Source organism: Phoenix dactylifera, chromosome 7 (assembly GCF_051530095.1).
Source record: "Phoenix dactylifera cultivar Ajwa chromosome 7, Ajwa_hap1_PhDact_Kaust_v1.1, whole genome shotgun sequence".
NCBI classification, from domain to species: Eukaryota; Viridiplantae; Streptophyta; class Magnoliopsida; order Arecales; family Arecaceae; genus Phoenix; species Phoenix dactylifera.
The window spans coordinates 8947244-8962985 of record NC_143196.1 but is presented as its reverse complement, the minus strand read 5'-3'; the positions used below and the strand labels follow the sequence as shown (position 1 = coordinate 8962985).

Here is a 15742-nt window from a genome sequence, read left to right as displayed (position 1 = left end):
CAAAATTAAAATTATTGTTAAGAACCTAGACTAATATGAATATGCATTGATATCCTGTTTAATCAACAAATAGTTAAAACACATATGTAATTTCAAGCCATTGCAATAGAGGAAAGGAGAAGGGACTCTTAAATACATGCGAAGAAATTATGACTGTTGGTTGGAGTGGTATTCGGCCAACAACAGATACCCAATATTCAAAGGCTTTCTTTTTCTGTTGTTCTTGAATGATGAAATGGAATAGGGTGCTCCTATTTTTACCAGGAGTACATACACAACTTGTATCTGTTTATTGTACGATACATAATGAAGGTAAATTTTCTTGGAAGGGAAAAACTAAAGAAATAAAGAAAATAATTACTTATCATAAAATATTAATGGTCGAAATTGTTTGTTGAAGGAAATATACAGTTAAGTTTGAGAGTGGTGCTAAATGCACATAAGTTAATACTGTTGTCATTTGTTTTCATTATGCTTTACTTCCCAGTTTAAGGTTTTTAACAGCCATGAAAAGGTAATAAAATAATAAAAATAGTTTTGGACTTTTCAGGCCAAATTAATGATCATTCATAATGTTCTAGCGTTTTAAGTTTGTAGTCATTTTACAGCACCAAGCAATGCCAGTAAAATAATATTATTCTATCTGGGATGCATGGTAATATGGGATAACCTGACACATAAGTCACGCAGAAAGAACTCTTGTATTTTTTGTGGAAATTTTTATGGCTTTTTAGTCTAACAGCTTGTCTATTGTCAATCTAGGTGCATTTTACATATGGTAGGTTTGGTAAAGGGACTGAAATAATGCTCATCAATTCGATGGTCTTAATAATTCTTGTTAATGTCTAAGGTACTATAGTATTATTTCTATATTCATACTTATGTAGTTATATAAGCATTTCAAATTAACTGTAGGAATCTGTATGATTAGCCAAAGTATCCAGTATGTTCTGGTATAACAACTAGAAATAGTCATTACAAGACTAAAAGCGAGCAATGCGGGCAGGCGGGCAGGCGGGTATTAAAGGGCTTTTTGTTAAAAAATATTGACAGAATTGACCAATCGAAATTGAGAAGGAATAAACTCTCTTTCTACGTTATAGTATACATATTGCCTTTTTTTCTTTGCAAAATGATGCAGTATACTTCTGTTCTTTTCCCTCGTTAGATTATGTCTGTTTCCTTGCCGCCACACATAATAAATTTACTGCTGCCTGAATGACTCTACTGGTTCCTATAATATTGATAAACAGGGAACACTACCATAAACTTTCTTTTACATTTTGACTTTTAATTCTCTAGACTCGTATCTGCAGATTTGTCCTGCTCTCCTTCTGCAGAGCTTTTTATCTTCATCCGTAGTCTTTGAAAATTTGAACCAGTTTAGACACACATGAAGCAAAAGAATGATAAGTATTTATATAAGTCAATGTACTTTTGTCATGTATTCTATTTAGTCTACTTTGTGCCAAATTTTCTGTTGATCAAAGATTAAATGAATGATATACGTTAAGTCTTTGGATTGATCAATCAATCTACTTAAAGTAAGTCAATTGCAAGCAAGAATTAAACTATAATCTTGATTGTTTCTTTGCCTAATGCAAGATGACTGTAAACTTTGTTATTTGAAATGATACTCGATAGAACTCATAACATTTCAAAGCAGTTTGACACTAGCTTTGGCTCATGGAAAGTTTGTTTGGATAAGCTTTCTGAGGTTTTTTTGGGTTTTTTTATCAGCAAATGCTTGGGAGGAGGGCGATGAGGTCGTTCTGATCACTTGCCGCCTAGAGAATCCAGATTTGGACATGATCAATGGAATTATGAAAGACCAACTTGAAAATTTCAAAAACGAACTGTATGCAGTTCCCAATTTTGAATAGCTTTTACTTTGACTGCTGTGCTTCTTGAGGTCTAACTGTTTCTTTCTTTGCCAGATACGAAATGAGGTTCAATATGAAAAATGGTGCTGCTTCACAAAAGCAACTATCAGTTTCTGCTGTAGATTTTCCTCGGATCAACGAGAGTTACACTGGAAGGTATTGTTTTATCAATTAAGATCATGACAGTGGGGAATACAATGTAACAGATGTAAACTGTTAAACTGCAGTTTAACTGGTATGACCCTTTTCAGATTAGAACATAAATTTTTGGTTGCTCTTATCTTGGTATGTGGGCTTGTCTCTGGTTTCTGTTAGAACTATTGTAAGTGAAACTACACATTATGAAAGTCCAACTGGGCCTTTATTATACTTCCTTTCCACATGTCACTGATTGGGCTCTGAACCACCAAGAAAAGTGAGTTGCTGACATCTGAAAAATTGACAGGAGTTTCATCCGGTCTCCAACAGTTTGCGATGAGTTTTGACCTTGTAATGCTTCAAAGTGCCTTTCGTGTTATAGTACCACTAGGGGCTTTGGCTGTAAAACAGAAACAATTAAGTAGATAGTAGCAACCTTGCATTGTTATGTTTTAATCCATGTTATTACATGTTGTGATGTTCCTATTATGTCAGAGGATAGATTTAATTGGGCTTATTAGTGGTTAGGAAAGAGACAAGGCTACAATAAGATTCCCAGGAAGAGAAGGGGCGAAAAATATACAAAAACAAACAAACAAAAAAAAAGTTGTGCAGCTTAGGGGTGGCAATTTATGACCCAATCCGTAAACAACTAGCTATATGCAGGTTTGGGTTAGACGTAAATGGGTTTGGTTCATAAACAGGTCAATCCATCTAGCCCTATTTATTAAATGGGTAGGGTTCAGATTTAGACCTTTGATTTATTTAGGAATTGGGTTGGGTCATGACTCGATCATTTAACATGTTTAGGACCTGTTTAATCCATTTAAAACTTGATTAATCCGTTTCTGTCTTGTTTAATCTGATTGATTTACCCTATTTAATATATTTAAATCCATTTAATCCATTAAAAATCTGCTTAACCTGTTTAAGCCGTTTAACCTAACTTGACATGTTTAATAAACGAGTTATGCGTGTTAAGTCAGGTTACCTGTTTAATAAATAGGTCGGATTTAGATATGAATTTTTGATCTATTTAGTAAACAGGTCGGGTTCAAGTTGGTGAATTTTTTACCATACCTGCATCTGATCCGACCTATATCTAACCAGACCTGACCTGATTGCCATCTCTAGTGCAACTTTTATCTGACTGGAATGATTTGTAAAGAAGGATTCATAAGTCCAGCCCTAGATAGTTGGGGCAATACTTGTGGTTAAAATTATGGTTACCTATAGGTGCAATGTTATAGTGCAGTGGTGTTTATAGTGTTCAGGAAAAAGATGTAAATTGCTTTTTTTCTTTATGATGTTAATACTGATTAATGTAAAATTTGTCCTTGCTATCAAAGGAACTAAAATCACTTCTTACATCTATTTCCACAATACTTTGTTATTTATCATCTTTTTTAAAATTCAGGAAACAACGATATGTCTATGGCACTATACTTGACAACATTACAAAGGTAAAGGGCATTATCAAATTTGATCTGCATGCGGAACCAGAGCCTGGTAAGAAAAAGCTTGAAGTAGGAGGAAATGTGAAAGGCATCTTTGAGTTGGGACCTGCTAGATATGGTTCCGAGGCAATATTCGTGCCTCGCCAACCTGGCATCACTTCAGAAGAGGATGATGGCTATTTAATATTCTTTGTACATGATGAAAACACTGGGTACTCTCTCTCTCTCTCTCTCTCTCTCTCTCTCTCTCTCTCTCTCTCTCTCTCTCTTTCTCTCTCTCGCACGCACATGCACGAGACATCTGCTATGGAAGGAAATATCTATGTTTGGGAGTCAAAAATGATTGTCTCATTTTTAGGTAGAGGAAAGCATTATGTTCTTATGAGCTTTTAGAAGCTGTACTGAAAAGGATAAACAGTTTTTCTTTACCAATTATAGTGGCAGTTATGGTATATCTTGTTGCCCTAAGGTGGTGATACCAGTGGATTTGTTCAGATGTTATTGGAACATTCAAAATCAAGTTCTTTTATTCCTAACAAAAGTTGAACAGTTCAATCATTCAATGTTAATGTTTAAATGATGTTTCTGCATTTTGAAGGCATTTTCCTTTCATGGATCACCTTGGTGAGATTATAGAATCATTTCTCATGTAATATTTGTAAGATGGATCATTTGGCATTCACTTTAAATAAGATAACTGCACTTTTAAATTAAAATGCCTGTTTCACTCTCATCATGTTCTTTCATTGTCAATGCCTGTTTCACTCTCATCATTTTATATCAGAGTACTTCATATGGCATTCCAATATTCATGATGTCATACTTACCTTATTATTGTCGATGAGGGCCTTCTTTTAATATCTGTTCTTTCATTGTCAATGCCTGTTTCACTTTCATCATTTTATATCAGAGTACTTCATATGGCATTCCAATATTCATGATGTCATACTTACCTTATTATTGTCGATGAGGGCCTTCTTTTAATATCCGTTCTTTCATTGCTGAAGGAAATCTGAAGTCAATGTCATTGATGCGAAGACGATGTCTGCTGATCCTGTGGCAGTTGTGGAGCTTCCAAATAGAGTTCCATATGGATTCCATGCCTTCTTTGTGACAGAGGTTAGTAGAAACATTTCTTAGCTGTTGCCCATACCTTTATTGGAGTAAGATATAAGAAAGTGTTCAAGTAAACTGTCTGACAAATTAATTTCAAAGAGGTTCCTATGTAGAGCCAGCAGAATTTGAAATACTTGGAATCACTCAAGTTTCTTTGAGGCCTATAAATGCCTGATATTTTCACTTCAGTGTTCACTTATAGAAGGTTTTTGGCAATTGCCAGGAACGACTCCAGAGACAAGTAGCAGCGTGAGTGATGCTGATTCTCTGTAGTGCAGAACCCTTTGCCAGTAGATTGTGAAAGCCCAGGATATAATAGCTACAACTGTATTTTGGGCATGCTCTACTTTTGAATACCATTGATCTGCACCAGAACCGTTAATCTGGGTATTATATGTATCGCATTATAAACTTGTGTCATCAGTCTATATATTCAATTATCATGTAGTTTCCTAGGAGTGCAACACTATGTGCTTTCACTTGTGATCAGTTACTGCTGAGCTCTAGGTTCGATGGTACCATCTCTCGACCGTTGGGGGTGGTAAAGCCCTCCATTTGGACCTCAAATCAGTAAATCCCTGGTACTGCGAGAAGTGGTGGCTAGGTCTGCTCTGGAACCTACCCTTTGACCTAGGTGGGGTAGGCTGGGAATATGGTAAGGTGTCGGAATGAGAGAAGAAGAAGAAGAAGAAAAAAAGCACTGGGTTATATAGGTATTTAGGACCAAGACTACTTCTGTGAAGGTTACCCTCGTCTCCTGTCATTATCCTCTTATGAACCTGGGGAAGGAAATTTAGAAATCTTGGTTCTGCTAATTGTCATTAGCAAGAGAGAACATGCCAAGTCCTTATTCTTTCTGAAATGTTCTGAAATGCTCGTAATGAATATATTCCTACTACCAAAAAAATCAATCAGCATTTACAATGTAATTGCATATTACTTCAGAAAACATGGCTCTGGTTAGTTTTGGTGGATGATGGAACTTTTAGAAGTCTACCTGTAAGATTATATGACTTCCAGGGACCAAAGTTGTTGTCAGGCTACAACTACGAAATAATTTTCTATTATTATTTAATCTTATTCATTTTAGGGGAACCTGTGCAAAGTATATGGGTAAACACTAAAGCTCGATCTAAACCCCCAGCCCCCTCCAAACAAAAAAAAAACTCGAAGGTCTTAGACTTCAGTTTGCATTGGGGCTACTTGGTGGTGAAAAGACTACCATGAATCTGGAAAAATTCTTCAAAATTTGGGTTCAAATAGTTAATATAAAATCTCCAAAATTATTTAAAAAATTTAGAAATTAGAACGAACAATCGACATCGTGTATTGGATAAGTGTTAGGCATTGTCTTAAGAGCAAGAGTGCCCTTTTTAACAGATAATCAGCAAGGATGCCCAAGATGCAGCTGATCCTTGCTCCCTCCGAATAGCCTCGAAGCACAAAACAAGCACATAGAGGTAGGGGTTGGCTGGTTGAAGAAAATTTTAAAATTGTGTAATAGGGATGCAATTCATAGAAAAGGAGCAGCAAATTTAAGGAGAAATGGAATAATAGAGCTTATTGCTACGTGAAAGAAAAACTCAAAAGGACTATAGCACTCACATTTATAGCATTTAGAATGTAATGTCTGGTTCATTTGGCGGTGTGTGTTTTGCACAAGTTGGGCAACGGAGGATTCAGGATCTCTCGGCGGCACCCTGTAGCCGTCGGAGCAACAGAGGCCCGGAGGCTAGAAAAATCCTAACTTTTGCTCTATTTAATTTCTTCCCCCACCATAGGCTAGGTGGCATGTGCTCTACACGTGCTGGGCAAAAAGAGACCTCCGATTTCCCGACGACGCAAAGGCTGCCAGAGGCTTGGAAGAGAAAGATATCTTGTGATATGATAAGTATATCTATCCTAAGTATATATCATAAATTGTATTATATTTATAATATTATTTATTATATATAAATATATTATTTAATATTTATATTTATATTTATATTATATATTATATATATTATATTATAATTATTTATTAATATTTTGAAAAACGTAGCCTTTGCTCTGTTTAATTCCCTCCCCGCTCCCTCAACTCTCTACAACCTCGATCGCCATCACCGGAGAGAGAAGAGAGAGAGAATTTCTCTTCCTCCTCTATTTTCCTTCCTACCCTCAATTCACCATATCTCTCTCTCTCTCTCTCTCTCTCTCTCTCTCTCCCCCCCCCCTCTACCTATCTTTGAGAGGTATTGCTGTAATACCCCTAAAAAAAAAAAAGAGCCGGCCCGGAGCGGCCAGGCCCAAAAAACTTGACCCGTGCCTGGCACGGGGGCGGTCGAGGAAGAAAACCCGGCTGGGGTCTTCTTCCTCTCCGAATCCAGCGGAAAAGAGGGCATTTCAAGAGCTCTCCGAGTTTGAATCGAATTCGGAGATTTTGCCTATATAATTCCCCCTCTCCTCCTCTGACTTTCTCCACCCAAATTGCCGGAAATCGCCGCCGAATCTGAAGCTCCTCTTCCGAGTCCTTCTTCCTTGACTTGTCGTCGGAAAGCCACCGGAGCGCCACACCGGACTGAGGTAAGGCTCATCCTTCTCCTCTTTCTTCTCTGTTGTTTCCGGCCTTGTTCGTCGTGATTGGAGTCGATGCATCACCAGAAAATCGCCGAAACAGGGCATCCCTGTTTCGGTCCTCATCCCTCTTGCTTCGGCACTACCGGCCGCCAGTTTGGCCGGGGCTGGGGCCGCCAATTTGGCCGAGGCTGTGGCCGGCGTCAAGTGGGGGCCGGGCCGCCATGGCCGCCGCCCCTTGGACCTCTGAGGAGGGGAGGGAAAGGAGGCGGCCGAACGTGAAGAGAGGAGAGAGAGAGTTTCTCTCTCTTCCTTCTCTTCTTCCGCTCTCCTCTCTTTCTCTCTCCTCTCCCTTGATTTCTCTCTCCTAGTTTCTCCCTCTATGTTTCAATTAGAGATGGGCACTGGGCCGGGCCGCCCATGGCCCGGCACGGCCCGGCACGAAGCCGGCCGTGCCAGGCACGGCCCGCTTGCTACAGTAACGGGCCGTGCCTAGCACGGCCCATTAAAGGGGGCCGGGCTGGGTTACCACTTTCTGGCCCGCGGGCCGAGCCCGGCCCGGCCCATAAGGGCCTGGGCCCGGCACGGCCCGTGAACCAGCCCGGAACGGCCCATAAGGGCCTGAACCGGGCCTGGGCCGGGCCAGGCACGGCCCGTCCCCCTTAAAATAAATGAAAATAATTTTTTTTAATAAATTAATAAATATTGAAAACTAAGGATTTATTAATATAAAGCCACCTTAATGGTGGGGGGTTTGGCATAGACCCCTACCAGTTTATTAATTTAAATCAAAATGGTACATGAAGGGAGGTTTGGACCTTGGTCTGACCTCCAGAATACAATAAGAAAGGAGAAAAAATACAGATGACTCACTTTAACAATTAAAAAAATAAAAATATACAATTATAAAAAATTAAGAAATCTTACTAATCATCAGTGATTTAGTATTCACTATTCAGTAGTGTTTGTATCATCATCATCAGAGGATGTTGTATTATGTCCACCTTTATCTTGAAGTCTCGCCTCAGCATCCAACCAATCTTTGAAGCAGAGAAGCATCTCAACCGTTTCGCCAGTCATCCTACTTCTCTTTTCGTCAAGAACACGCCGACCTGCACTAAAAGCGGATTCCGATGCTACTGTGGACATCGGCACAGCTAAAAGGATATTGATTTTTAACACTTTTCTACCAAGATAATACATCTAGACTCTCTATTTGATTTTCATCATATGCAGACTGAAGATCATTTCGTAAATAAAATTCTAGTTCATTACTTAAAGATGAAGAAGTTGAAGATGAACTTGAAGCATGTGTGTGTTTTCTCTGTGCAATGAATGAAAAAATAGATGACGAACGAGAACTACTAGAAGAAGAAATAGAGCTTTGTACGGAGAATCTAGATCCACGAATTTTTTCATCATATATAGCATAAATATCATAAAGAAGTTGTTTTACCTCAATTTTAGTAGGTTCAGGATCTTGAATCATATTTTCACAGTATGCATCAAGTAAAATTAGCACGCCATTCAATTTAACTCTTGAATCAAATACAGCAGCTAAGTTATGCATAGGACATATCTTGTCCCAATACTCATTCCATTTAGATTCCATTTGTTCAATAATAGGCATTAAAACATCATCATATCTATGTTCTGCAAATTTTTGACTAATTATACATGCTTGTTGTAAAAATGAACATGAAGTTGGATAATAAATACCAGAAAGAACATTAGTAGCATTATAAAAATAAGCAAAAAATCTTTCAAAATTTTTTCTTTATTCCAATCAGTTTCAGTCAATGTAAAGCCTAATCCACGATCATTAATATATGCACTTAATAAGTTTTTATATGGGTATGCATCATGTATCATGCTATATATTAAGTTCCAACGAGTAATTACATCAAGTTTAAATTTTTTAAAACGTTTACCATGATTTATACATAGTTTCTTAAATTCTTGAAGTCTTGATCTTGAAGCATGAATAAAAGAAACTGCATTTCTAATTTTTGAAATCACATCTTGAATCATGCCCATGCCAGCTTGAACAGAAAGATTTAAGATATGACATGCACATCTAATATGCAATAAATTTCCATTTAACATGGGATGCAATGAGTCCTTTAATAATGTAACAGCAGAATTATTATTAGATGCATTATCAAAAGTAATAGACATAATTTTATCATTAATATTATATGAACATGCAGTTTGATAAATGGCATTTGAAATTTGTTGCCCAGAATGTGGAAAATCAAAAGCACGAAAAGCAAGAATATGTTTATTTAATTGCCAATCATTATCAATATAATGAGCAGTAATGGCAATAAAACAATTACTACCTACAGATGCTGACCAAATATCAGAAGTTAATGAAATTTTTACATTTAAAGTAGAGAGTGTTTCAATTAAGTTTGTCTCATTGCTAAAAAGTTAGTCATAGCTACTCTTCTAAATGTACGCCTACTAGTTCTTTTATAAGCAGGTTGTAGGTTTAATTGAACATATTCTTCAAAATTAAAAGATTCACATAAACTAAAAGGTAATTCATCCTTAACTATCCATTTTACAAGTGCTTTTCTTTGATTTTCATGATTATATGCAAAATTACCTACAAGTGATCCCCCTTGTATATTAAGGGTACTTTGAGCATGAGAATCATGCATCCTATGACTCTCTTGATGTCTTTTTAAATGACCTGTTCCCCCACTACTACTACAACTATAAAGTTTGGCACATTTTTTACATTATGCTTTCCAGATTCCATCAACCATAATTCTATCAAATTCATTCCATACAGCACTAGTCCTCTTACGAGAAAAGGTTTGATCTTCACTCGGTTCACTAGTTCTAGAGGAACTAGGAACATGGGGTTGGGGATTAGTTTCTTCTCCCTCAGAAACAGGAGGAATGCCAAAATGACTTTCCTCAAAAGATGACATATCTAAATTGATGAATGCAAAAAATAAAAACTAACCACAAGGAGGAATTGAGTAGAGGGTCAGAGGGCAGAGGTAGAGCCGAGATTCTGAGCTTCCTCTTGTGCTCTCAACAGGAGTGACCTTCTCTTCTCAACAGGAACCTCCTCTTGTGTAGCACTTGAACACTTGCTAAATGTAAACTAAAAATTAAATTGCTAGAAGAGCACTTTAGAAGAGAGAAATAGTAGTAGTAGAGAAGGAGAGAATAGTTGGTTTGGTGTGGTGAGAATAAGGGAGGAAAGGGGTATTTATAGGACTCCAAAATTTTTTTTTCCAAAATACCCCTCAAATTAGCCGTTTTTGGACTGTTGGGAGGGGTATTTTGGGAAAAAAACCAAAAAATAGCCGTTGGAAACGACTATTTTCTTCCCCCTGCCAGACGGGTCCAAACGGGCCGTGCCAGGCACGGCCTGTAACGGGCAGAATTTTTCTGCCAGACGGGCCGTGCCAGGCACGGCCCGTTTGGACCCGTTACGGGCCGTGCCTGGCACGGCCCGTCTGGCAGCCCGTGATGGGCCGTGCTTGGCACGGCCCGTCTCGTGCCGTGCCGGGCCCGGCCCGCCAATCCACGGGCCTAGGGCCGGGCCGGGCTTGGGTTTTTGGCCAGGCACGGCCCGTTTAGTCCGTGGCCCGGTGGGCCTGGGCCGGGCCCGGCCCGATGCCCATGACTAGTTTCAATCTCTTGGGACTCTCTCTACGAGACTTTCTCACTCTATAGGTTTTCTCTCTCTAGATTAGAATTTTCTCTCTCTAGTTTGATTCGGAGAGATCATTGTTTGCAAGGACTGCTGGATAGTCGTGGGTCAATAGAGGATTTTGGGTTGTCAGATACTCCGGATAATTTTTAATATTGATTTGGTTCTGTAGGGGAACAATCTATTGGACAAAAAGATATTGAGCAGGGTTCTGCGCACCCTAGTTCGTAGATCACGGTGGTCTGTCTGGGTTATCAGCAAAGCGGTAAGAATCCTTATGCGCCAATCCTGCATGATATAAATATTTTGCATCTATCTATATATGATGTCTATGATCCAGTTGAGTAAGAAGCAAAAATGATTTTATATTAAATTGTATTTTGATCGTATTCGCTTGTGGTTAGTATCATGATGGATGCATGCATGCGCATAACGTTTGCCCGTCACAGGCTCTAAATGTGACAATGTTGGTTTGCTCGTCACAGGCTAAGTGTGACAATGTTGGGTTGCCCGTCACAGGCTCTAAGTGTGACAATGTTGGTTTACCCGTCACAGGCTCTAAGTGTGACACTATTGGTTTGCCCCGTCACGGGATGGAAACGTGACCGGGATTTAGCCCAAAGTCGAAAAGATAATTGATTCGGATCAAGTTTAAAAGGAATGGAATTAAAAGCAATGAAAACATTAAGGATGATATTGAGATATCGTATGACATATCACACTTGAGTGGCTGAATTTTTGTTGATATTTGACTTGCATATTTATACTAATTATTCGAGCTTTTGATAGCCGGTATATGATTTCATGATATGTGCATTGATTTATCGTAGTTTTCAAATTCATACTATTATTGTGTTGGTATGGATGTGTAGGGATTCTTACTAGGCTGTAAAGCTCACCCTCTTCTTCTTTCTTTTTCAGAGTTGCAGGATGCATAGATATAGATGGGATAGGCGCAGAGTGCGAGTATCAGAGTCATTAGTTAGTTAGTTTATCTTGATATTAATGAATATTGAAAGCTTATGTAAATGAACCAATTTGATTATCTGAACATGTCAGATTTGTCTATTTGAATTACTTAATTAATTATGGATTTATTGAATTTTTGTTCATCATAGGCCTTGCATGATCTTTAGGGCATTGCTCTAAGGCTCATGCGGCCAGTCGTGTACCGGACCCGAGTGCTGGGTTCGGGGCGTAACAATTGCCACTGCTGCCCATGATTTCACTGAGAACTTGCCAGGTCAGCCGTCCTTAGTGCCTCCCTGTTTTGATTTTACAGCCCTTGTTTTGAAATAGAGGGCTTCCTTCTTTTTCTTCTCCAGCCAGGTCTCTATCTCATTTATCCTTTGGGACCAACCTCAGAGCTTCAACCACCGCAGGGGGGGGGGGGGGGGGGGGGGGGGCGATGGAGGTGTAATTGGATTTTGGCTACGCTTTTTAAAGCGTTGTCTAATTATTTTTCTCTTTTCTCATTTGTCCTCAGATGATGCTAGTTTACACAATGCTATCTAGTATCGTTGTAATATCATGTCTGCCGACACTATCTAAAAGCATTGGTAAATTTTGGCGTTGGAGCCAAAATTACTAATACTTATAGATAATGCCGGCATATAAATATAGAAATAGCCAACTTTTTCTGAATTGTTCTCTCTTCTGAGAGAAGGCCACCCGTCCCCTTCCCTATTTTTGATTTTCCCTCGTGCTCTCTTGTATCTTTCTCTCTCTTCGTATAATTTGAGTGGATCCCAACAGTGGGTCCTTGCTTCTCTCTTTAGTGTATGTGTTGCTCCAGCTGAAGGTTCTCGACTTCTCGCCTCTCTCTCTCTCTCTCTCTCTCTCTCCCCTAGTCGACTCCAATAAAGGGCCCTTTCCCAATCCGGCAACCATTTATCATGTCAGCATTCGCTCTTGCTTTGCCCTGACCGGACCATTCTCTTCTAGTCGACACTATCAAATCTAGATCATGTAATACAACTTATGACTACTTAGATCCTGCTTAGATATTTCTTTAAGATTGGATTGAAAATTCTATGGAAACCGAGCATATTGGTCCATCTAATTCACATTTTCTAAGGGCCTTCCTAAATCCCAGCTCAAATTCTAATTTTGGGCTGCAGAAAAAAAAAATCCATCAAATTTGGGCTGGAAGGTAATTAGTTGATAGAGTCATATTTAAATAAATAGCCTAATTTAGAAATTCTATAAAATTTTCAATATAACTCTCTAGAAATATCTAAATATATTTTTATTTTATAAAACAAATCAAATAGTTCTCAATTGCAATGCACAAAAAATTATCTTTCACAATAGGTGCACCAAATAGCCGTGCATGCAGCTAATGGATCTCATTCATCAAGCCTATCTCTTATTGTACCATCATAGAAATTATTGATGGTAATTAGCTACATGCATAGCCATATTGGTGCATGCAGTGTAGAAATAATCTCACTCGCATGGACAATGTTGGTTAGTTTAAAGATGACTCCAATAAAATGGAGCTAATTTAACCACTCTCCGCGACACAGCAACTGGATTACATAATTTTAATTAAAATAGTAATTTAATAAATTAATAAAGAGAAAAAACTATAACGTCCGGGCTGGTACCCGTGGTCGGCATGGTTGGAAAAAAAAAAACTATAACGAAGGAAAAAAAAAACTTTATCCATGAGTAGGAATGCAAATGGATTGGATCGGATCGGGTCAAATTCTGAGTGACCCCAACTCAGTTGAAGATCAAGTCGGATCGGATCAGATCTATGCTTATAATTTTTGGTCCAACGAATCATTTGGATTGAACCGGGTTTAGTCAGATTCGGATAAAAGAATTTGGATAAACCTAATTTGGTCATATCATAATTCTGAGGTGCTGGGCGACCCATGACCTGAAAGACTTGCAATTGACCTCTAGTCAGAACGGATGACCCATGACTTCTAGCTAAGTCGGTCTACGGGCCAAATTTCATATCACACTATTTTTTATCTATATGACTGATTGGACGGAACTTGGTGTCTCCCTGCTCCCCTCTCCGAAGGACAAAAAATATCCGAGACCTTCTTCCAAAATCCAATTCCATTGCAGAAAACTGGCACATGACCCATATTTAGTTCAGTGTTCCCTCACCTCCTCCCTTGAAAAGTTAAAAGTGGTGGTAAAGAGGCTTGCGGGCCGCCGGCGAGGTCGTTCGCAGGTCATTCTGCGGTGCTGGTGGTGGTGATGGTGATGGTGGTCCTTCTCGTTTCTTCTCATTTATCTTCTCTTTTTCATTTTTCAAAGAGGCTGTGATGATTCGTCTGATTGGCGCGGGAACCTCTGTGTGAAGAAGTGCTTTCTTTCTTTCTTTCTTTCTTTGTTTTCTTGGACGGCAGGGCAAACTTGGAGGGCCTGCTGGTGCGCAGGCAACCGTTTGCAGCCGCTTCTTGCTTTCTGGCACAGACTGACACGATGGTGAATATAATGATGGATCTGAGCCTCTTTTCTTCCTCTTTTCCTCCTTCCTTCGCTATTTTTCTTGAATCAGTTGGTTTTCCTCTTTTGCTAATTTGTCCATCGTTTTTCGCATTTATTTGATGCCGCATTTTGAAGGGGGCGCGAGTTAAATCTTTGGAATCCTGCCAATAATTGATATGATAGTATAGCGGGTGAAGAATGAATTGGGGCATAGATTGCATCTAGGGGTCTAATTACTTGTTGATGCTATTCTGGTTGGTATTTATGCGGAACTATTAATTCAATACTTTCTTTGGTGTTATAGTGTTTTTTTTCCTCAGAATGAACTTTGAAGAGGAATCTGCCTCCCCTCAAGCTTGCGAAATGAATATGCATTCACAGGCCGCTACATTTTTATGTTCAGATTTATTTATAATGTTTAGCCATGGGCAAGGTAGATTATTTCTCTACATTTTTTTTTTTTCAGACTGAATGTCCAGCGTTTCTATGCTTGCTATTAGGTTGTAATGAGTCGCCTATCTTATTAATGCTTTAAAAGTTGGGAGAACATCTGGTGTAGAGTAATCTGTATGCTAGAAGAAGGGTGTAAATGTTAACTCACTACTTGACACCCAATGCTTATGATGTTAGAGAGTGGGTCAACAATGTATATCAGGCCTTAGCACCCCTCCTGCTTCGTGTGGGCCTAGACCATTCACATGGAGAAATAAAGAGGACAGGAAACAACTCTGGATGACAATTAGGAAGAAATGAAGATAAAAAATGATTGAAGATGAGAACAAGTGAATCAAATAAATTGTTGACTTCAAAGGGATTTGAATGTACGACCTTCACCAATCTTGGCTTGGGTATCATGTTGAATAACCACTTGATCCAAAAGCTTAAGCTACTACGAAATAGGTCAACATTGTAAGCCAGGCTGTAACAGTAAAATCTAGTCTCTGGTGGTTGGCATATTTTTCTGGTTGCAACTCCTTTTACAGCCCCACTGGGAAGAAATCACAACAATAAGGTTATGGGGAAGATCTTTATTGGCTGAGAATTTTTTTCGGTTCCTTCCAGTTTCCTGTGGGTTGTCAGTTTCATTTGGTGAGAAAATCTCACTCTATTGTTCTTTCTTTCATTCGTTTTTTTTTTTTTTCTGGGAGGAGGAAGGGAGGTGCTGATCAAGATGCCCCTTGTAGAGGTTCCGCTACGCATCATCCTCTCCATGTCTGGGTCGACTGCAGAGGTTGTTATGTGGTTTTGTGATGGTGAATTTTAAAGCTGCATGCTTGATATAATGGTGTGCCAAACTTTGATGGTCTGTTGATCCATTGGCAACCAGCTGCAGGCTTTGGGGAATCACATTAGTAAAGCTTAAATGAATTATTTGCAAGCTGCTCACTTTTGGCTCAACAGGTGCATGCTTAATTAGTCAACATGCCAAGGTTGTTCATGAGGTTTGTGCTCAAAATAGCTTT

The 15742-nt window shown here is 38.9% G+C and overlaps 1 protein-coding gene and 1 long non-coding RNA gene across 2 annotated transcripts in view; both read left to right on the top strand.

Moving 5' to 3' along the window:
* Positions 1-5058, top strand: part of CCD1 (carotenoid cleavage dioxygenase 1) — a 30087-nt gene extending 25029 nt beyond the window's left edge. The window contains exons 12-16 of the mRNA XM_039127444.3: positions 1741-1858; positions 1938-2039; positions 3439-3690; positions 4486-4597; positions 4818-5058. Of these exons, the coding sequence (XP_038983372.1) occupies positions 1741-1858; positions 1938-2039; positions 3439-3690; positions 4486-4597; positions 4818-4847 (614 nt within the window). The 3' untranslated portion in view covers positions 4848-5058. The remainder of the gene's footprint in view (positions 1-1740; positions 1859-1937; positions 2040-3438; positions 3691-4485; positions 4598-4817) is intronic.
* Positions 5059-6661: 1603 nt separating this feature from the next.
* LOC148702895 (uncharacterized) lies at positions 6662-11913 on the top strand. Its single transcript, XR_015967282.2, has 2 exons — positions 6662-7159; positions 10999-11913. It is a non-coding gene; the product is annotated as an uncharacterized LOC148702895 (long non-coding RNA).
* The last annotated feature ends 3829 nt before the right edge of the window (positions 11914-15742 follow it).